The sequence below is a fragment of the Mya arenaria genome, chromosome 11 (genome assembly GCF_026914265.1).
Source record: "Mya arenaria isolate MELC-2E11 chromosome 11, ASM2691426v1".
Taxonomy (NCBI): Eukaryota; Metazoa; Mollusca; class Bivalvia; order Myida; family Myidae; genus Mya; species Mya arenaria.
In genome coordinates, this window is record NC_069132.1 from 44,030,008 (window position 1) to 44,053,114 (window position 23,107).

Here is a 23,107-nt window from a genome sequence, read left to right on the forward strand (position 1 = left end):
GATATCTAGATACTGTACACGTTTCATTGAGATACAATCAAAACTGAAGACGACTGTATCGTGTTCACAACCAATTGTTTACAGATGCACGGACGCACAAACGCACATACTACGTACACATTACCATTGCCTTTGGCCAGTAGAGCTAAAAATGTAGTCCAGGCAAAAACAGTATAATGGAAAATCAATTTAAATTTAAAGGAAGAAATAATCTGGATATCTAAGATGCACTTATACATCTCAGCATACTAATGATGAATATATAACCTTAAACTGTTTCATTTTCAACCCTACTCACGATAATGTCTGATGATGTACCTATGTCATATTGTATCTTCTATATCGATCATCACTTAATAAATAATTTGGAATACACTATAACAGCCCCTTTTCATTCCTACCGAGTTTGAGATTACTACGACCGAGAGTTTATGATAGGGAACGAATTTTCAACAAGGTCATTACAACCTTGACCTTTGACCCACTGACCTATAAACACTGTGGTTCATCTTTTGGTCATGACCAACCTGTCTACCAAGTTTGAAATCCCCGTGCCTTAGCATTCTTCAGTTATTGATCAGAAACGGATTATCGGCTCAATGCGACCACAAACTTGACCTTTGACTGACTGACCTCAAAATCGTTAGGGTATGACCAACCTGTCTTCCAAGTTTCATGTCCTTTGGCCGTAGCATTCTTTAGTTATTGATCGGAAATTGATTTTCAACTTAAGGTCACAATGACTTTGACCATTGACCCACTGACATCAAAACCAATAGGATGCATCTGTTGGTCTGGATTAAGTATTTACGTTATTTGTAATAAAAATGTTGAAAGGCCCAACATCACTCATACAGCTCATATGACAAGTACAATGTCAGATGGTATGTGTTTTTATTTTATTTTATTACCAATATACTATACAAAACAAAATCATGTCAAGAAAATAATTATATAATTTCATCATAGATTAAAAAAAAACGTTCCAATAAACATCAAATTTCTCACTTGATGGACAAAGTTTTTGTTTTAACATGATATTTAATCATGTTTGTTGACCTTTATTCTTGTGTGTTGACCTTGACCTTTAAATAAGAAACCACCGTCTTGCGTAAAACATGTTATCATGATGTATTTACAGTTGTCTGATGTTTTTTTTCAAATCCCTGAACCTTACACAATTTCAATACAAACACAATATCTTGTTCATATGCATGTATATGATTTGCTCTTGAATTTGACCTTAGGGTTTGTGCACAGCACAACATTTCATTTTGATAATTCAGAATTTGATATCTCCTTTCGCAGGACCGAGATTCAGTGATCCTACATGTACCATTATTTCTGCCCTGTAAGGCACGCAAACAAAAGGTGAATGTAATTAATGCTCCAATCCATTTTTATTGAGAAAAACGGCCATCATAAAAATCCCTCTGGTCATTTTGCTGGTGGTTGTTTGGGAAACTTGATATACTTGTTTCTATTTATGGCATAGTCCACACCTGTCCCCACAGTTGTAATGGCTGTCAGGTACCTGAAACAAGAGATGGCAACAATACAAGGTTGTTCTATATTATTTTTTTTGAGCTTAGTTTTAAACTTAATTCATTTCACAACGATGGTGAATAATTATGCTAATTCACTCTCCTTGTCATGATATTCGTGAGGATGTGGTCTTGTGTTGTGGTGGAAACCTGAGAAATCCCACTAAACTCAAATGAAGTACATCTTATCATATTGGAGGGAAGAGACAAAATATTGATAGGGATTTACAGAATATTGATGGGGATTTCTGTTTTCTAAGGAATGAGTCCTTTGTTTTATCTTAAGCTATAATGGATGCTCTCAATGAAATGAAGAATAAAATATAAAAGCTTAATGCATGTAAATTGGAAGACTAAACTAAAACATAGTATGAACAAGAAAATATGAAGTTGGTGAAGAAAATAATACAGTATTATAAATGAAAATAAATACAATATTTACAAAGGCAATCCATGGGCATTTTTTGGAGTTTTTCAGTTTATTTGTTGCAATGCCTATACAGGTGGCAGACCTCTATTTCCTTGGAGAGTGTGGTAACTCATGTGACACTGTTTACATAAATGAACATTACATATCTCACATCCATAGTTTGTTTCTTTTCGTTGTTTCAAGGGGGCATGATACTTGCATGTTGACCTCTTGATGCACATTCAAGTGGCCATCCAAGTTCTCAGGAGCTATTCCAACCCGGGTCTGTTCTCATAAGACGATCTCTTTCGTTTGCTAACTCTGACTATCAACTGGTTGATAAGTTCCTTGCAGAAATCCAGACGAGTAAAGCGCTTTTTCTTGTTTGTCCTTCTTGATGCTTGTTTGAGCGGAATAAATGAGTTACGATAGCACTATTGAGAAGAAACCCAAAAAGGTAGCGCCACCACTTCTTGGAGTCCCGGCCTACCGTGTACTTAGCACATAGCTGATCATGGAGATCCACTCCACCCATAGACTTATTGTATGCTGACATACTGTGCGGCTGGCGAAGATCCATCACATCTTGCCCCATTCTCCGTGTGCATGCACGTATGTCCTCTGGGTCCGAGAGGGAGGACAAGGTGTAAACAGGTTATCAGTCCATCCATACTGCTGCAGTGACATTTGTATTCCCTTTCTGTATAATTTTTAAGTCCCCCCTTGCACGAACATCCTTTGGTTTTTTTAATGCTGGAGGAAAGCCTTTCCTGTTAACACGTACAGTACCACATGAACATAATCCATTCCCCATCAGATTTTCTGTAAGGGGCAGTCTGGTAATAAAATTGTCAAAAAACAGCCATTGAAACGTGTTTCTCAGTAACTAGTAAAACGCGACACAACATGATGTCCAAGTCCATGCTCACTACGTTATTTTCCATCCCAAGGTAGACTTTTAATTTGGCCTGGTACCCGTTTACTGAGTGGCAGAGCATTCATACTTTGATCCAACGCTTGATTGGCTTTGCAGGCATGTACTGACGGAAGGAGGAGCGGCCAGTGTACTTAACCATTGCTTCTTCGACAAAAAATCCTAGAAGTGGTTTCGTACCTCATATATATGTTCAAAAGAAGAACTAAGCTGTTGAAAATCACTCCTAGTTATGAAATTTCTCCTAGGAACCACACTTGCCCTGTTTTGAGAAACCAAAAGAATGCTGATCGTCTTTGGCTCATACCATGACCTCTGTATTAGACACAGACACCTATACACCTATACGCCAATTTTGCTGGAAAATTTTTTACTTTAGGAGACAAATTTGCCCTTTTTTATACAACTTCAATATACAGCTTGATTGAAACAAAAGCTGATGGCTAAAAATAGCACTGAACTGCTGTTGTGGAGCATGCATCATTTTTCTAGTAAAGGTCACCATGACCTTGACTCTTGACCTACTGACGCCAAAATCAATAGGACTCCTTTACCGACCATGACCAAAGTGCATACAAGTTTGGAGACACTATTCCAAGTTGTTCATGAGAAATTGATTGGAAACAAAAGTGCAACAATCGTCAAATGTGCCAGCCATGATTTGCTGGAGACACAGTTAATTTCAGTTTAAACACGCTTAAATTAAAGAAGACTACATACCAGAGAGCTTGGATAACTGGGTGGTCAATAAAATCGAAGACTGGTGAAGCCATAGTCAGGGACAGCAGACTCAGCTGGAAGAATGTGTTTCTCTGCAATTTACAAGGGAATTATAATTATCAATATCAACTTCATTTATTCTACTGCCTCGTCCACCATTAAATGACCCTTGGTGTAAGTTACACAGTGTCAGATCAAGAAATTCATAACTGGGGGACAAATTACTGTCAAACCCTCACAAAACTTTACTTCACTGAGGTATTAAAAAAAGACACATATACAATCATTCAGGCATTTCAACCTCTCTTTCAAGAACACTTTCAAATATATAAAGTATTCATACTTTTTGATTATGTATATATCAGAGTTACAAATGTTAAGATATCAATTTTAAGTTAAATCAAGGTGTTTTAGGGTTCATTTACAGGCCAACTTGGGGGGCACAGGCCCTTATGCTCACCCACACCCCTGCTAGATCCGCAACTGTTACAGTAATCAAAATTTAGAGTTTGAATTCGAATGACTGTAGTCATTACATAGCCATTTGACAATTAAATTGTAGCAAGCTCATTAATTTATATTGCACATGACTGTACGTCATCCCTGCGGGCTGAAGTTTACAACTGGTGAGATAGTGAAATTTTATTTAAGGCGATCATGTACATTTTTGCAATGTGAAATCTTACTAAGATGATGATAATGATGATGATGATGATGATGATGATGATGATGATGATGATGATGATGATGATGACGACCACGATAATGATGATGATGATTTAATCATCATATAAATAACTTTACATAATTACATGTAACACGTTCTTATACAACAGCAAATACATGTGCCATAAACAGCTGCTTATTAATTGAACTGTCTTTCCAGATAGTACAGTTGCTTTTAAAATTTTATCCCAATAAGAGTGAATAATATTATGCTGAAATTATTGTACCAAAATCAATGTAAAATAACCTGGGATCATATACCTTGCTCAAAGTAGATGGCTCAAGTTTTGCAGTTACATTGGATAGATCCAGATAATCTTTCAGGGTTCTCTGAAAATATATATTGAAGTATATAGTGTATGGAATTTGTCAATTATAATCAAACAAGAGATGTTTGTCAAACATTATGCCCCCCCCTGAGCGCCATGTTGTCAGGATTATATGGACAATTGAATGAAATATGCATGGACCGATATGACAGCTGATTTGTTGCCGTTAAGGCAGTTTTAAGATTATGACCATTAAAGTGTGTTGAAAGAGTGTGTTATGACCATGACCTTTGACTTTATGAACTCAAAATCCAGAGTCATCAGCTGGTCACCAGAAACCTAAATGTCAAGTTCGAGGGCCATGGGTGCAGGCATTGTCAAGTTATCACACAGACAAGTTTTTTTCGTTCAAGGTCACTGTGACCTTGACCTTAGACCCCTTAAATCATAAGGGGTCATCTACAAGTCAGATGCAACTCCAAGTCAAGTTTGAAGGCCATGGGTTCAGGCATTGTTGAGTTATCACTCGGACAACCTTTTACCATTCAAGATCACTGTGACCTTGACCTTTGGCTCTATGAATCCTAAAATCAATAAGGGTGATCTACTGGTCAGGCTTAACATCCATGTCAAGTTTAATGATCATAGGTTCAGGCATTGTTGAGATATCAGTGGGAGAAGATTTGTTAACTTTTTAACGTTAAAGGTTACTGTGACACTGACCTTGGCCTGATGACCCCCAAAGTCGATAGGGGTCATCTACTGGGCAGGCCCAACCTTCATGTCAAGTTTGATGACCATAGGTCCAGGAATTGTTGAGGTCGCTTTTAAGGTCACTGTGACCTTGACCTTTGACCCCTAAAATCAATAGGCCCAACCTCCATGTCAAGTTTGAGGGCCATGGGTGCAGGCATTGTTGAGTTATTACTCGGACAACCTTTTATCATTCAAGGTCACTGTGACCATGACCTTTGGCCCAATGAGTCCTAAAATCAATAGGGACCATCTTTTGGCCAGGCCCAACCTCCAAGTCAAGTTTGAGGGCCATGGGTGCAGGCATTGTCGAGTTATCACTCGGATAACCTTTTACCATTCCAGGTCACTGTGACCTTGACCTTTAGCCCAATGACCCCTAAAATCAATAGGGACCATCTTCTGGCCAGGCCCAACCTCCAAGTCAAGTTTGAGGGCCATGGGTGCAGGCATTGTCGAGTTATCATTGGGACAACCCTTTACCATTCCAGGCCACTGTGACCTTGACCTTTGGCCAGATGACCCCCAAAAACCATAGGGGTCATCTCCTGGTCAGGCCAATTCTCCAAGTCAAGTTTGAGGGCCATGGGTGCAGGCATTGTCGAGTTATCACTCGGACAACCTTTTACCATTCAAGGTGACTGTGACCTTGACCTTTGGCCAGATGACCCCCAAAAACAAAAGGGGTCATGTACTGGTCAGGCTCAATTCCAAGTCAAGTTTGAGGGCCATGGGTGCAGGCATTGTCAAGTTATCACACGGAAAACCTTTAACCATTCAAGGTGACTGTGACCTTGACCTTTGGCCCGATGACCCCCAAAAACAATAGGGTCTTCTTCTGGTCAGGCCCAACCTCCAATTCAATTATGAGGGCCATGGGTGCAGGCATTGTCGAATTATCTCTCGGACAACCTTTTACCATTCAAGGTCACTGTGACCTTGACCTTTGGCCCGATGACCCCCAAAAGCAATAGGGGTCATCTACTGGTCAGGCCCAACCTCCAATTCAATTATGAGGACCATGGGTGCCGACATTGTCGAGTTATCACTCGGACAACCTTTTACCATTCAAGGTCACTGTGAACTTGACCTTTGATCCGATGAGCCCCAAACACAATAGGGGTCAGCTACTGGTCAGGCCCAACCTCCAATTCAATTATGAGGGCCATGGGTGCAGGCATTGTCGAATTATCACTCGGACAATCTTTTACCATTCAAGGTCACTGTGAACTTGACCTTTGACCCGATGAGCCCCAAAAACAATAGGGGTCAGCTACTGGTCAGGCCCAACCTCCAAGTCAAGTTTGAGGGCCATGGGTGCAGGCATTGTCAAGTTATCACTCGGACGACCTTTTACCATTCAAGGTCACTGTGACCTTGACCTTTGGCCTGATGACCCCTCAAAACAATAGGGGTCATCTACTGGTCAGGCCCAACCTTCTTGTGATGACCATACGTCCAGGAATTGTTGAGTTATCACTCGGACAAGCTTTGGTCTACCGACGGACCGACCAACCGACCGACATGCCTGTGCAAAGCAATATACCCCTCTTCTTCGAAGGGGGGCATAACAAGAGGGCTGGGGAGCTTGTTCCATAAATGAATCATTTATAAAGCCAGAGTTATTTGCCTTTCAAACATGTGCGTATTGTCTTTGGCAACATGTGTGCCAAGTTTCACATGACTATCCTAAACTAATTTTGAGATATGTCCAATGTTTAAGTGTTTGCACAACGCTGCAAACCACACCAAGGCTTAGTCTCACAATGAACTGACCTTTTTTGTCACATAGTCACATGAGCATGGCAATGCTGATTCATTTATTTCAGTTGGTTAGAGGGTTAATAATTACTCAACAGATAGGGCAGTGGTTATTTAACCGCCTTCTCAAGGCATCCCAGGTTCAATTCCCTGCTTGGGCAAGGTTTGTGGTCACAAAGCCGGACAAGTGGGTTTTCTCCGTGTATTCCCGTTTCCCTCACAATACAAGACCATACTCTTACTCAACAATGTGCCAACGACATTGACTTTGCATACCAGGTACACTATATTAATATAACTTTCTTTACTATTGTTTAAAAATAAATATAGCTTAAACCAACTGAACAGTTACTGCAGCCCAAGTTATAAATCTTAGCATGCCCATGCTTACTGCCAATGGTAACATGTGCACTAAGTTTCATGTGAATATCCTAAACGGTTATAATGTAATGGCCAAGAATAAATGTATGATTCTGCCGACAGCAATCTAATACATGCATGCATTACTAGGACTTTTAATCTTGCAAGACATTCAAAATGTTTGTGTATGACCTAATGGGGCCATCTTATTAACGGTCGTATGACCAAATATCGTAGTTCTAGAATTGCAGTTAAATATTAAGCGAGTGTCAAATCAACATGGAAACTTGAATTATCAAATAAACTTCAAACACTGACCAAAAAACGCTTAGTTTAGAAATATCAGCACATGCACATGCATTTTATATGTCCTCAAATTATACACTAACATGCTCAAATCCAGTTCCTATTAATTATTAAACTGTATCCTCATTCAAATAAGCAATCATACCAGTACCTATAAAGTAATAGGACAGACAATCACATAGAGTGAAATCAATAGTTAAAACTTGATCGAAAATCATGGTAATATATAATTATTATTGTTTATGGTTTACTAGACCATTTATTTGGCACAAGACAGCAGAGGCATAAGCATACGTTGTAACAGTACTTTTCATGCATTTTTTTTTATTTTTTATACATACTGGTTTTTGTAATGTGGTATATCTGATGACAAGTCCAGCTAATATGAGCAAGACATCTCTTGATATGATTAATACTGCAAGTGGTACTGAAAAGAAGAAAACAAAACACAATCAAATAACTACATTTACAATAGTTTTAGACATTTCAAGATATTTCTACATATGAAACAAACAATTTTAACTTAATCAAAATGATTTGGCCGCAATTTTTAGAAACATCTTATGTCCCTTATAACGGGATTAAGCTTAGCTCACAATTTTTGTTTTGGTATAATATCCCTAATGTTTACACTCTTATGTGTTTTGGACTTATAAAGGAAATTATCTTTATGATATTGAAAATCAATCCCGATAAACTAGTTTTATTTAATAAATTCAAGATTAAATAAGAAATTTTGCTTAAAGAAATAAACGACTAAAGCTTGTAACACTTTAGAACTTTCAAGAATTTGATTTGAATTGGGCCTGGTATTATCATGTGTATATAAACAATACTTAACAATACTTAAGTTCAATTGTCAAAACAGCTATTAACTGTCAGATATAAATCAAGTTTCCTGTTATGGAATTTGTGAGTATCTGCTGCACATTTTGGTGGGTACCAGAGTGCAATTTTAGTACCTGATACTCAATCGATACAGCAATAAACAATACATAAAGTTTTCTTGATTTATTTCATGTACTTAGCTTACATAAACAGCATTTCATACTTTTATTTTTATATAAATTTGACAAACGAGAACAAATCTTCCAAACAGCTTGTATTTATTTCAGAAGACATAGCAAATATTTCACAGGATAAAACTGTGTATTTACTATTCCATGTCAGGACTGATCTGCGGAATGAAATATATATATATATGGTTACCCACGGGTAATTGACAAATAGGTACCTGGGTCCAAAATTTCTAGCCGCCCATAACCTATTTCATGGGTCGATTTCATGGTACCAAAATAAATGTCTTTTTTACAAGACAACTTCATGATAATTAAATACAATGATATAACAAGAACAGCTAAAATTGAGGACCACACATTTGAAGATTTATATATTGTTTAAATACTTACAAGGCAGCAGATTAGCAACTGTCAGACTTATGGTGATTGTGTTGACTAGAATCTTATCTGCCAGAGGATCTAATGCTGACCCCAATGTTGATGACTGGTTCTTGAAATTTCTAGCAATGTAGCCATCTAGCTGAAAATTCAGATTTGCAAGAATATATAACTAAAATATATACAGTCGAAACCCCTTGGCTCGATATCGCTTGGCTCCATTTCCTCGTTGAATCAAATAGGATGTTAAGACCAATTTTATTTTACGCTTTGTAAATATCTCCGCGTCAACGGGTTTCGACTGTAGGTACAAAAGAGTTACATCATATTTTATTCAGTGTTCCATGCAAAGTAAGTAATGCTTTTCATTTTTAGACAAAACAGGTTATTAATATTTAGTTTAGATCTGGAATGTTGTATTAGACTTTCTAGATTTCACTAGCCAAGTGAAATCAAAATCTGCAAGTCAAATATGATATGTATATCAAAGGAGCCATTTTCACCCGGTAATAAATTACATTTTAACAAAACACTATTTTGCTATCTGACATTTTACATTACATAATAATACTTGTTTTGATGTGATGTCCACAATTATCATGTACAAGATATCGTGAGTACTTGTTATGGCACAACAATTTATGTTTTCAACAATTTATGTTTTTATTTTTTCTAACAAGTAAAATATGTTTCTTTATCTCAAAATACTCTACAGTGTTATTTTGGAAAATTCTACAATTAAAAGTAAACAAAGCATATTTTAAAGATTGGTTAATAAGAAATACATCATACATGTACCATAATATTTTTGAAAAGGAATCAGCAATTAAAGTTACTTACTGAGTCAGAAATTGCAGCCACAATAAATATTCCAAGGGCCCAGGAGAAACTCTGCTGAATTATCAGGTAACCTATTACCGGCGTGACTGCCATGCGGGTCACAGTTATTGCATTTGGAATAGTGTAGATGTTTTCTTTCTGTTTAATTGAAAAATCACATTGTTATGTTATATATATTAAATTTATTAACATTTATTTATGTAACTAATTGTAGGGTTTGAACAGTTTCATTTTAAAAGAATTCTTGTAATCATCCTTTCTCTAATATTGTATGACCTTCTACAGTTATAATTATGTATACAAATCATCCAGGAATGTGCTTAATTTACATAAAATCAGTAAATGCAGTCATTGAAATCAGACTTTTGGATGAAAAGGCCAAATTCTTATGTTTGTGCTTGCATCAGTTTTTTGATAAGCCCTGTAAATTACAAATTTGAGCAAGCCTGGAAAGCATTTTACCAAGTCCTTGTGGGCTTTAAATGCTCTTATTGAAAGAACTGTAAATGCACATTGAGAGAAGGATCTGTAATTTTATGCAATCAATATTTATGTTTCAATTTGATTTTCAAACAATTAAGTTTTGTCATTGTTCAGTTTGAAAATTCTCAGCAAAAATTTGAAGGCTAAATTAACCACTTGATAACATAGATTAATTAAAAAAACACATTTCAGACTGTAGTTTTCATCAGCGGCCAAATTGTGTGCTCATTACTATATTCAGTCTTCAGGCTCACATTCATGAACATTTGAATGTTTAAGCATTCAGATTTTTTCCATAATGTATGGTCTGATAACAAACCAATTGAACACTCTGCACTTTCCTGGACTGGCATAATAACACATATGTAACAGACTGGACAAATTGCTATGTGCATCAGTCAGCATTCGAATCCACGACCTCTTGCTCTGCAGGCGGACACTCTACAGCTTCGCTATAAAAGCTAGCTATATAGGTAGACAGAATACAAGTGCTGCTATATACATATCGAGTACCCGGTTACACATTTCCCCTCCATTTTGAAATTTGTCCTCAAATTTCAGAGACTAAGGTCAATTTGCAATGACCTTGAGGCTTATCGTGCAATGCGGGTCCCTGTTGGGTGCCAAATGTAACAGACTGCACAAATTGCTATGTGTACCTGTCCGGGTTTGAACCCACAACCTCTGGCTCTGCAGGCAGACACTCTACCGCAGTGCTTTTAATCTTAGCTCTATAACGAGACACTGTCAGTGCCAATATAAACATATAGAATACCCGTTTACATATATGTATATTGTACTTTACTTACAGTGCTTTTTTTACTATTATTCGATGGCAATGCGTTGGAACTGAAATTCCTACTACATTCAGTAGACAAACAATGACCATTTGTATTGTAGAACAGTCCACCTCTTTTCCAGATAACACATAAACCATTATTTTTAGCGTCTTTGTTCCTAGGTCTTCTAACGATTGCATCTCCATGAATGAATTTGACAGCTGTTAATTCTGTTAGTTTTCTGTGACCTCGATATGTCAGATATTGCTTGAAGTACGAATTGTCATCTCCCAAATATATGCGTGATATATTTGGTAATACTTTAATATTATATCTACAAATCATTATTGGGAAACGCATCTTTGGAAATGATTCTTTTTCCAAAAAGCTCCGAAAGTATTCAGTCGCCGATTGTTATGGGCGCAGACATATTGGAAATAGTCTCTAAGATCTCTAAGATCACATTTTGTGTTCAAGGTTTCGGGTTAAGTTATAAATTTTATTTTAGAATACAGTTATTAACTTATTCGTATCGGAATAAAGAACATTTATCTGCTTGGTTAAAAAATGAGGAGTTTGATTTATTATGATTTTATTTAGAGATTAAAGTTGAACCCGGAAGTAAAAGACGATATCGTGACAGCGAGTATCTTACACATCAACTCATCGATATTAAGCGTGTCCAATGATGCAATAGCGTTTTCAATATCAAGATGAGTGACAGTTTAACGGTATGATCGACATTCATTTACTTTTTCATTCAATTATCGGTTTTGGCCGCCGGGAATGTTTCTGATTCAAATAGTTTGAGCCTGCCCTAAGACGATATAATTTGTTATTTAGAAATATTTTTCCCATATTACAGGCACAGGAGAGAAAAAATATTACAAATGTTCATGCAGCTCATTCTGAGTGTTTCCTTTTTTTAATATGTATTCTTAAATTATACTTTATCAAACTTGTGCGGCTTTTTAACACTTTGACATTCATTATGTTTCCCTTATCAGGCGCGTAGCTAGAGCCAATTTTGATTACGCAGATCGATGCCTTGGGGTAGGTGTAGGAGAGGGAATTTCAAATTCCGGCATTTTGGTATGACAAAATCTTTGCCCTGTCAAATTTCATTCTGCTACTGCGTATTTGTTTACAGCCAGCTAGGCGCCTGCTGATGTTTAAGTAGAGTTGCCAAAACACTAAATCATCAAAGTATCAGAAGCGGCTGTTTACATAGACTACAGAACAGCCCTGCTGTAGAATTAATTGTTAAGTGAACTAAAATAAACAACAACTTTATAATAAATAACTTAAAGCCATTGGAGCAAACATTATGACATTTTAACTGTTACAATGTCATTAATGTGTGCTCCAATGGCTCTATAGTGGCTAGCAGGAAACAAAATATTTGATAAAATATAAAAAAAAAAAGGTTTTAATAAGAATCCTTCCAACAATCCAATTTGCGGAGACATGAGTGTTAGATTTTACTAGTCTTGATAATCTAGAACTTTAACGAATAATTCCTTTTCTTCATTTACTGATTTAGACATTTAATCTAGTTTGTATCTTATTAAAACAGCATGAAAATTGAAGGATAGCTTTATACACTTGTCAATAGTAGTAAAATCAATTATGGACGTTCAGGACCACTTATTTAGTGATTTAGGTAATGAGTTCTAAATCTTAAGAAGGGTATTCTGTCTTTTTCGAAGCACTCTTTTGCCCTCATAGAGACTAGCAAGTATACCCTGATGCCTTCATAGAATTAAATGCTTAAGATAATCAAATTTCTTTTGTTTTGATTAAAACATAAATACATACTAAACTCATCTGTGATTATAATTACATACAATCTTCACACTGGTAGTTGAAACCTAGTTCACAACAAGTCTGTTATTGATGGTTCTAACAAGTATGACAAAAAAGACACTAAAAGGCATCATCTTTCAGCAATGAATTTATTTAAAGATGCACTCTTACTCCCAAATAAGATTTCCCACAATCAATACATTTGTTTTAATATATCAAAAAGGATAAAATAGATGTCGAAAACAATGTTTCTTGTGAAGGATATTGAGTTTAATTTGAAAGAAAGGTGCAGAAAACACAGTATTCTTTCCATAAGGATAAAGGTTCACAGTAAATCTTTTAGCACTCACCAATCATTTAATAATTTTGCATTTTCAGCTATTAAAAACACGAATAAAATCTTGTTATCAGTAATTCATATTTTCCATAAATGCATTATTTAGTTAGTAGTTAATTTAAAAGGTTCATTACTCAATATCTATGTTTGTTATACATGTGTATGTTTTGATTCACTTTAAATATCAACTTAGAGAAAGAAAATAAGATAATAAATTACTTTAAGGAGAAAACATTTCAGTTCATTATCTAATGCATTAGCTACTTTTTGAAAAGTGATTACATCTATTCAAATCAAAAAAGTTCATACCTCAGAGTGCATTGTCTGGGTATTTTCTATCCAAAAAAAACAACCGAGTTTACATAAATCCACTAATAAATTTGTTTGTAGATACTACTGATTCATCAATATGAAACATGGCTGTGACATGAAGTTTTATGTACATATTTGGTGGTTTTTAGTGTAATTTCAAAGTTTGTGTCATATGTTTGGAAACAATTACTCGGATAACATTCTTTGGGATGCGCTTTTTATAAATGTAAAAATTCATGCCATAAATTTATTCATATTGAGTTTGAATGTTCTTCATAAAGGTACATTTTTTGTCCATACAAGTTCTGTATAATTATATATACTTAACAAAACTTTAAAATTTTTACATATTGAGTTTGAATGTACTTCATAAAGGTACATATTTTGTCCATACTCTCTGCATAATTATATATACTTAACAAAACTTTAAAATAAACCTGACACAGAAAGACAAATGTAACTTGGACTACTTTGTACCAACCGGTATAATTATTTCCAAGCATGGATTGACACATGTGTGGCATTGCAAGAAGATTATATAATGCTTGTACGTATGTTTAAAACTGCTTTTGTAACCCAAATTGCAAACATGAAACAAATCCATTCTATTTGATAACTAAAACATGATGGTTGTTGTCCTGGATTTTTTTTTTACTTATTTTTGCAAATGAACGTATCATTTTCAAGCAATAAATGATTGTGAATTTCGAATTACTCTCAGTCGGTATGAAATGCTAAAAAAATTATGTTGGAAATCACATTTGTGGTGGTATAATTTGACTGTCACTTCAAGTTCATTGCAAAAAAGCATAATGATTAAGCCTACTACGTAACCATTCACTCTCATCAGAAGGATACCGAGTTAAATTGAAAGAAATTAGCATAAAACATTGTATTTTACCTTAAGAGACTATAGTAGCCCACAGTAAATCTTTTAGCATTCACCAATCATTTAATATTTTTGCGCTTTCTGCTATTAAATACCCGGTTATCAGTAATTAATATTTTCCCTATATGCATTATTTAGTAAATAGTTAAACGTTTATCAGTCAAAATTGATGTTTGTTACACATGTGTATGTATTGGTTTTGAATAAGAGTGTCACTTAAAGTATTTTTCACTTAATTATTATTTAACTAAATAAAAATAGGTTTTTGTGATTATCATGAAGATCATTTCTCTTAACCTCCAAAAACACTCAAGCATGTAAATGTTACACAAATTATAAGACAACATGCAATGTACATAGTGCAACTCGGTAATAAGGGACTGAAGATGTTTGGAGAAATTTGGGACTGAAGTTTATTGTTCAGACTGATAAATTCTCAACTAATTATGCAGATATCATGACAACAGTAACCTCAAAAAGTGTCTGATGCAGGGCTTCTAAAAACAGGCAATTTGCCGGTCTGGACTGATTTTGACCGAGCCGGACCGATTTCAGTTTCAAAAAGGGTAAAAAATATCGGTATGAAATTTTCTCATCAGACTTTTGAACAAGTCTTTTTTTAGGAGGGGATTTTTTTTTGCAGGGGTGGGGGGGGGGGGTGTCGCCTGGTCCGGACAGATTAAGGTTCCAAACTTTTAGAAGCCCTGGTCTGATACCTACTCTCCTTCCATTATTTGCATCATCTTTTTAAAAGATCCAAGTCTACCATCATACAAATCGATGTTTTTACATTTTTGTATCTCTGAGACTTACTTAAAAACTATTTTACTACTCCCAGAATGGCGAGAGCGACGTTTCCTTGTTTGATGGCTCGATACTGAAGGAGCTGGATTTCTCCGAATGTCTGGCCACGTACAAGCCCACCATCTCTCATACCAGCCCTGGGGAAAACCTCATCATGAGGCCGCTGCAGCTGTCAGACTATGAGAAAGGTATTTATGTTTTAATCTGCATAATGTAATTAGTAACTAAATATATGATCATTGTACATGCGGGCGATTGTGTTCTTGTTTTGATATTTAATGATAATTATCCGATTTGTTTAAACTCCTTCAAAAAATAAATTTCTACAATATAATGTACACCTTACGAAACATTTTTGGTCATTTCTTAGTATTATGTTAAATGAGCAATAGAAAGCTAGCATTTTGTTGAATTCAATTAAGATCGTACATGATTTTAACTCGTATTTCAGGCTATATGAAGCTGCTGACACATCTAACAGTTGTTGGCGATGTTACCAAAAAAGAGTTTGAAGGTTAGTTCATTAATTGAAACCTTTCGCTGAACAATATTAACATTGTTTTTTTTTGTAACCATTGATTGTTGCGAATTATTCTGTTTTTAGCAGGATATTTGACAGCATCTAAAAAAATGATTTATTTTCATGGATGATTCATATAAGCTTGTCTGATGTTTAAAGGTTTGGGTATTTTGAAAGCATTTATCTCGGTCAAGGCGTCATTATGCAAAAACTTTACCTTGGCCTTAACTCGAAAACTGTTCAAGACATGCTGCCAGAGACAACATGCACAAGTACAGCATGGCCCATAACTATGGCTTTAATAATTTTAAATTATACCTCAGGTTTAAATAAATAAATGGACCTTGACATTCTCTCAATGCAATTTGGCTTACAAGTTTGCTAAACATTATAGAAATTTTACTTCATTAATTTAATTGTGTGAAGATAATTTCATTGAATGAATTAAGCTTAAGCAAAATTAAAAAAAATATGAACTTTATTACCAGGGTTTTTTTTCCAAAAAAGGGGACGGGGCCTGGGACCTTTGAGTCGGGAAAATTTTGCGGCGTTTTAGTACAAAAAGGGGGAAAATGTGCATGTTAATTTTTTATTTTTATTTTACTATCATACTTCTTATAATATTTGATTGTTGGATTACAAGTCCATCTCTCTCTTTTTTTCCTGTTCTTAAACTCCTCCATTAAATTAGCCTCAGCACTAGTTTTAGTTTTTTTATTCGATGGGGAGATTACATGTACCTCAGACTCGCTTTCACGTCGTGAAAATGCCGAATTTGGGAAATTTTACAGCTAAAAGAAAAGACTGTCTAGTCTCCTGCGAATTAGGAAATGATTTAATATCAGTTTCTTTTTCTTTTAAAAGACACAAAAAATATCAATTCTTTGGGTGGAAATATCTATTGCAATAATTCATGACAGATAATATTTCATACACTGATCTCTGAATGTGATGAAAATCAATGATTTCTGAGTTCAATTATCAAAGAAACTTAACATCACATAATTTATTAGGATGTCGAAAATGAACCTGTACAGGTAAAAAGACTTTGTAAAAAACAAACAAAAACAAAACGGCCCCTGTTATATAAGGTAAAAAACCCTTGAATTACGAAAGCAAAAGATGTAATATTTATTTTGATTTTAAATTCATTTGTTATTCATAATATGGTTAGACAGGTTTTGCAAGATGCGAGGGTGCGCAGACAGCTATTACGTGGTTGTTGTTGAAGACACATCAGTCGGGAAGGTGATAGGCTCAGTCACACTGGCAGTCGAACAAAAGTTTATACGACAGTGCTCAAGTGTAAGATTTGCATTTTATTTTTAACTCGTTTCCGATAATTTTAAGGAAAAAAACTTTGTACTTACTTTTATGATCCAAAAAAATGCCAAACAGCATCATTTGAAACTAATGTCAATCAAAGTCTGATTTTATTCAATTTTCAATAGGGTAACACTTTTTAGAAAAATAATGCACTTCCACCATCAGTCCAAGGTTCAATCACCAGCTGTAATGTTTTCCCTCTGCAGCTCCTTAAAGTGTTCACCTGTACTGGTTTTGATGAATGAAACAGATTTTGCAGTATTTACATCTGCCTATACATTAAGCTGTCTTGGTAATCAACTGAAATAAACAATGCTTTGTTAAGTAAATTTACCTGATAGGGGTAAGTTATCTTTTTGGGAGTTTCCTTGGCTAGCTTGCTCATTTCGAGGGGCGTCCAATACAGGGGTGTTTGGTTAGAGTCTAGCGACTCTTCTTGGTGTCTGCAATTAAATATTGTATCTTACAGAGGGCAAGAGTTGAGGATGTTGTTGTGGACGATGAATACCGGGGTAAACAGCTAGGCAAACTGTAAGTACAAGTATCGATGTAAGAGGAAAATACATAATATAAAATATAATTTTTTGAGGAAAATTACGATTTAAGTATTTTTAATGATTCCATTTTGCTTTCTATTGCAACCTGAGTGAACATGTATGAGTTTCATGCGTCCTCTCAGAAATCCGTGTGTCTCTGAGAATGGACACTCATTAAATTGAATCACTCAAGATGTTACAATATTCAGAATTCAATTATCTCCCCTATTTTTTACATTTTGTAATATTGGTAAATAGTTCGTTTTTTGCATGCACCGTTACTGTGTTCTGCTAGTATATATCTTCCGTCTGCTTTTTTCGACACTCTTTGTAGAGCTTTTTTCCTGTCTCCCCAGTCACGCTACATTATGAAAATCACTGTAATGTTTATTCTAGGCTGTTGGATGTGGCAATGTTGCTTAGTAAGAAGATTGGGTGTTACAAAGTCTCCCTTGAATGTAAAGACAAACTGGTGCCATTCTACGAGCAGTTCGGATACGTGGCTGGCGAACAAAACTACATGGTCAAGCGATACCAATAATCTGAGTGTGATATATAGTGGCTTGGGTTGCAGACAATGCAGGCTTTTTTATTACCAAATTTTACCAGTTTACAATTTATCCTCCTAAGAATATAAATGAAGTTATAGGTTGCGAAATCTAGGTTGTTTCAATGAACTTGGCATAAATTGTTTCAGTTTTATTTCCCATGTTTACTCAAAAAGTGATTAAGTTATTAAACTGCCCCCTCCCGCGTATTATCTATGGTAGAGTTTAATCTACAGAAGAATTCGGTCCGGTTTATGTTTATGTGTCAACATAGGGCACCATCCTGTTAAAATATCTATCATTGCCTAAAAATCCTCTGCACCTTCTCCTCTCAGATAATATCACTTTGAAAACAAGTATTAATACAAACTTCTATTTTGTCTTTGCTCCATAATCATATAGCAATAATGGCAAAGCTTTCCCTAAACACATAAGCTTGTAAATTTTCTTCATTGTTAACTATTATTCATCTCACAGTAAGAAATCTGTTTAAATAGCAGTTAATTAGTACAAAAAATTCCCCATCCAAAAAGCAAAGGAACCCCTTAACAGAAAAATGACCTGCATTGTCATGTCACTCGCAAATGTTGTGCTCATAATTTATCCTCAGACAGGCTGTTAATTATGCGTTGTTTAATTCAAGTAGGCTGTGGGTTTTTTTTTATTTCTGAACTTGAATTGTGTATAATTTCATATGTATACCATAAGGCATTAAACACACCTATTTGGCCTGTGATTTATATTTTAAGCTTACTTGTAACATCGTATTTGAAGATGTAGAAGTAAACAAACATTCCATATTTCATTCAAAAAGGCCTAAAAAAATAACCTGTGTTAAGGGCAGCCAGACCTAACCTGGCAAAACCTCTCGGCCTTAAGAGGATTTTATAAACGCCCAATTTTTTTAAAAAAAATCGGATTTTCCAATTTTTAGTTATCGTTTCCCATGAAATCCATTTGTGTCGATTACATTTAAAATCAGGGAGTATTAATTATGTAATACACAATAAATTGTAATGTTATGGAAAGTATGCACAACTTGCTTTTCTGTTTTGACTGGACTTGCAACAAAAACAATACTTTATTGCTACGCAACCATTTTTGAGACTGTTGCCCTTAACTGAGAGAATTTTTTTAGGCCTAACCAGCATTAAACTCACACCTTATTCTTACTCTTATTGGAACTAATTGTACATGTAGTACATTAATTTTGTTTTATTTCATTGACTGTTTGAATGTCAAAACTTTCATATCTTTATTTTGTGTCACCTGCTAAGCATTGCCAGACCTTTTGGGATTACTTAGTCCAGCATTGTCATTGTCCGTTTATGATCATTAAGGACTTGTTCTAGAGTCTTCAAACTTGGTACACAAATTGGTCATAGTCAGTAAATGACACCTGAAGATTTTGGGATCTAAAGGTCAAGGTCATGGTGACTGAGTAGACAAATGATGGGCACTCCCAACAGGCAATACACACAATTTACTGAGTTCTAGTTTATCAAAAGAAATTCAGCTAAATTATTTTGCTTTCTTGAATTATGTATATCATACGCTCATTGAGTCCCAGTCTTCATGAGGAAGACATTTACTGGTTGTGAATCTCCCATGGCAGCATAATATTAATGTCGCTGTTGTCCTTATGTAGGTCTATCATGACAGGTTGTAACTGATTTTGTCTGCTATATACATAGCTATTTACTAAAAACATCGAAAATCATGTATGAGATAAATTGAGCTGCTGATAAGCCAAACTTGTTTTCAAATTTCAAAGTTGTGTTTTGTGTGTTTTAGAATACAATTTGATAATAAGCATGTTTACTATTTAAATTGATTATTACAGCATTGTTAAGAATTGTTTTTTTGAAGAAATTACTTGTAAAGACCTTTTTTGCGAATACCGTTTTTAGCCAGATTATGCTCCGAAATCGATAAAAAGAATACATTTTTGGATAGTTCAAATCACAATTTCATTTGAAATGGGAGTTGAACTATGTAGATGGAACTTAACAAGAGGTAGTATGCGCAAAAAGGACTATATAATGGTTGGATTTGGTTCGGTCAGAAAGTACAACTGAGATTTAGAGTTTCTATGCAATATACATGTATGTTGTAACTGTTTTGTTGTGATAAGAATTCTCAAAAAGTTTTACAACCTCAAAATGCACTTACTCATATATCAAGGATTTTATAGTTGAGGATAAATCCTGATATCAAGATTGTGAGATTTTAACTTCAGACTATTGTACAGTTGTAAAGATGTTTTTTTTCTTTCATGCTTAACGATGAAATATGGGGTTTAAACAGTGAAATAACAACAGTGAAAATATCAATTTCAAACACTGAAAATATGTTTTTCTATGACACTCATGAAATAAAATACGATCTTACACTGAAATGAACAAATATCCTCTATGGCTTGGACATTTGTATCAAAAGCAGTAGGAAGTACTTTGATATGGCTATAAATGACTGAGGAAACGAATTTAAAAGGGGTCTTTTTTAAAGCTGCACTCTCACAGATTGAACATTTTGACAACTTATTTATTTTTTGTCTTGGAACGGGCCAATTTTTGCGAAAATTCATGGCAACCAGCTATGTAAGACTGCTGACAAGAAATTAGATCACAGATCTTTATATTTAAGTTGAAAAATTGATGTTTTATGCATTTTTCTTAAACTGTTAGTAACAGTTAAAGCCATAAAACATTAATTTCGAACGGAAATATGAAAATCTATGATCTGATTTTTTGTCAGCAATCTTATATTATTATTGGTTTGCAGATATTTACGGAAAAAAAATCCTTTTCCAAGACAAAAAAAAGGTTGTAAAAATGGTATACCTGTGGGAGTGCAGCCCTTTTACACTGCTCACGGCATGACTCCCCAGACTTAAACAGACGGCCAGCTATTGTCATGATAGACATTTGGTAGCGGTTAAAACCCTAGATTATGTCATTTCTAATGTTTATAGTGTTTTAGATTTATGTTCCATTTTTTTTAATTTTTCGACTTCAGCAAAAATAGCTGTTTGTACATTTTGAGGTTTGTACTAATATGAGTGCAATACAGTATTAGACTTTGGGCCAATTACTGAATACTTTGTTAAAGTTAACTTTGTTAACACTATCATTGTTAACTTTTAAAGAATAATTTTTATTGTGTGCTCATATATTTAAATAAAACTAGAAATAAAAGCTGGAATGTTTTTCTCAAATCTTGCACGAAATACGGCTGATCACAAGAGAGACAATAAAACGCACAAGGTAGTAAAGATTTGAAAGTTAGTGATGTTAACTTTAACAAAGTTCTGCAGAATAGTCGCAATGTATTTTTGTGTTAGATAAAAAAAATTATACTTGCTACTTGTTGATGTTTATAATTTTATATCAGTAAACAGATCATAACTGCTGTGTTGTCAATAAATATATAAGTGTTGTGATAAACATGTTTTGGTAATTAAGAGAAGTTTATTTACAAAATTATTGTAAATTGCAGTGGTCAAAATTAGCACAGACTAGTAACCAGTGTAGTGATAAAATGCATTCCAAGCTTGCTCAAATTCTGGATTCTATGTGGCTAGGTTTGTCAAAAAAAAAATATACCAAGCTCTAGTGTTTGGCTTATTCATTCAAAAGTCTTAATTCCTAAAACTGAAATTGTCTTTATGATAAATATTGTGTGATATGGATATACAGAGAAGAATAGTTGCCAAAGATATTTACATAAGTCAACCTTATTTGTTATTGTAATTAACCCGTCATGACTAAATAAAGGTCCAAACACTTCTATTCGGAATTCCTCCCTTTTTATACATACGTGTAAGAAAACTATTCATTTACTAACTTCTTAGTTTTAAACATGCATTTTGAAATTAAGTTATTGAAAGTATATACATTAATGATATTCAATTGTTTATAAAAAGTCACTCTTTATTCACTTGAATCTCAGATAAAAAAATGTTATAAATAAGTATCTTTTCCTAGCCTATGTTAGTATTGTAACAATCGTCTCACTTCAAAATGTCGGAGCTGCATGTTTTCCGGTTTTGGAATTTTCCCTCTCTAAAATCATAAAGGCGAGATAATCTAATTGCAACATGCCCAATTTAAAGATCAATGAAAAAAGTGGGCGAACAATGATTAGACATCCCTCAGAGAAATAGAAATACCGAACCTCAAGAATGGGTAATATCAAAAATTGAAACTTTGGCATTTTGTAAGAAAAAATTACCAAAAATGTGCTACTGAAAATTATGGATTTTGTAGCTCTTGCATTTTGAAGTGAGGCCATTGATAAAAAGCTTATAGTTTGTTAGTAATGGTTGCAGATTTTTGCTTATTGAATATTAATGATGAATTTCTCATGTTTTACTTCCTGGCCTTAATACTGGCATTGTTTTAATGTCTGATGTGTTTGTATTGAATTTATGTTGTATTAATTAAATAATTATGTAATAACTAACGTTTAATAAGAGTATCATGGAAAATGACAGATTATACCTTTATTAACTCCTTATATGACACTGATACACTTTTTTGCTCCCTATGTCCATAGAATACTAAAAAAACTCTAAAATTATATAACACGGGGATTAACTAGGAGTGGCTGATGTGGCCACTTCTCTATGAAGGGAAGTGTTAACTGAACTTCTTTTGAAGAAATTGAGGTATATAGTCATAGCTGACAGAGTTCTAAAAAACACTTTCACTATGGTCATTACTCAAAAACTAGACATGATTCTCACA

The 23,107-nt window shown here is 34.7% G+C and overlaps 2 protein-coding genes across 2 annotated transcripts; one reads left to right on the forward strand and one right to left on the reverse strand.

The window, feature by feature from the left end:
- Positions 1-887: 887 nt before the first annotated feature.
- LOC128207614 (cardiolipin synthase (CMP-forming)-like) lies at positions 888-11,700 on the reverse strand. Its single transcript, XM_052910653.1, has 7 exons — positions 11,312-11,700; positions 10,020-10,157; positions 9,192-9,321; positions 8,124-8,209; positions 4,595-4,663; positions 3,608-3,699; positions 888-1,534 (listed from the first exon to the last, which is right to left on the reverse strand). The coding sequence occupies exons 1-7, from the start codon at positions 11,639-11,641 to the stop codon at positions 1,438-1,440; spliced, it is 942 nt and encodes a 313-aa protein (XP_052766613.1). The 5' UTR covers positions 11,642-11,700; the 3' UTR covers positions 888-1,437.
- Positions 11,701-11,889: 189 nt separating this feature from the next.
- On the forward strand, positions 11,890-22,570 carry LOC128208855 (glucosamine 6-phosphate N-acetyltransferase-like). The gene is made up of 6 exons (XM_052912501.1): positions 11,890-12,012; positions 15,464-15,617; positions 15,881-15,943; positions 17,124-17,254; positions 17,745-17,806; positions 18,208-22,570. Exons 1-6 carry the CDS (start codon positions 11,995-11,997, stop codon positions 18,350-18,352), a joined length of 573 nt encoding a protein of 190 aa, XP_052768461.1. The 5' UTR covers positions 11,890-11,994; the 3' UTR covers positions 18,353-22,570.
- Positions 22,571-23,107: the final 537 nt, after the last annotated feature.

Excerpts from the sequence above, each read along its gene's own strand:
- LOC128207614 (XM_052910653.1), bottom strand. The coding sequence starts at position 11,641 with ATGCGTTTCCCAATAATGATTTGTAGATATAATATTAAAGTATTACCA. Across the intron at positions 9,322-10,019 it reads TGGCTGCAATTTCTGACTCA|CTAGATGGCTACATTGCTAG; the intron begins GTAAGTAACTTT and ends CTGAATTTTCAG. Across the intron at positions 1,535-3,607 it reads CCAGTTATCCAAGCTCTCTG|GTACCTGACAGCCATTACAA; the intron begins GTATGTAGTCTT and ends CTCTTGTTTCAG.
- LOC128208855 (XM_052912501.1), top strand. Across the intron at positions 15,944-17,123 it reads TACCAAAAAAGAGTTTGAAG|ACAGGTTTTGCAAGATGCGA; the intron begins GTTAGTTCATTA and ends TAATATGGTTAG. Across the intron at positions 17,255-17,744 it reads TTATACGACAGTGCTCAAGT|AGGGCAAGAGTTGAGGATGT; the intron begins GTAAGATTTGCA and ends TGTATCTTACAG.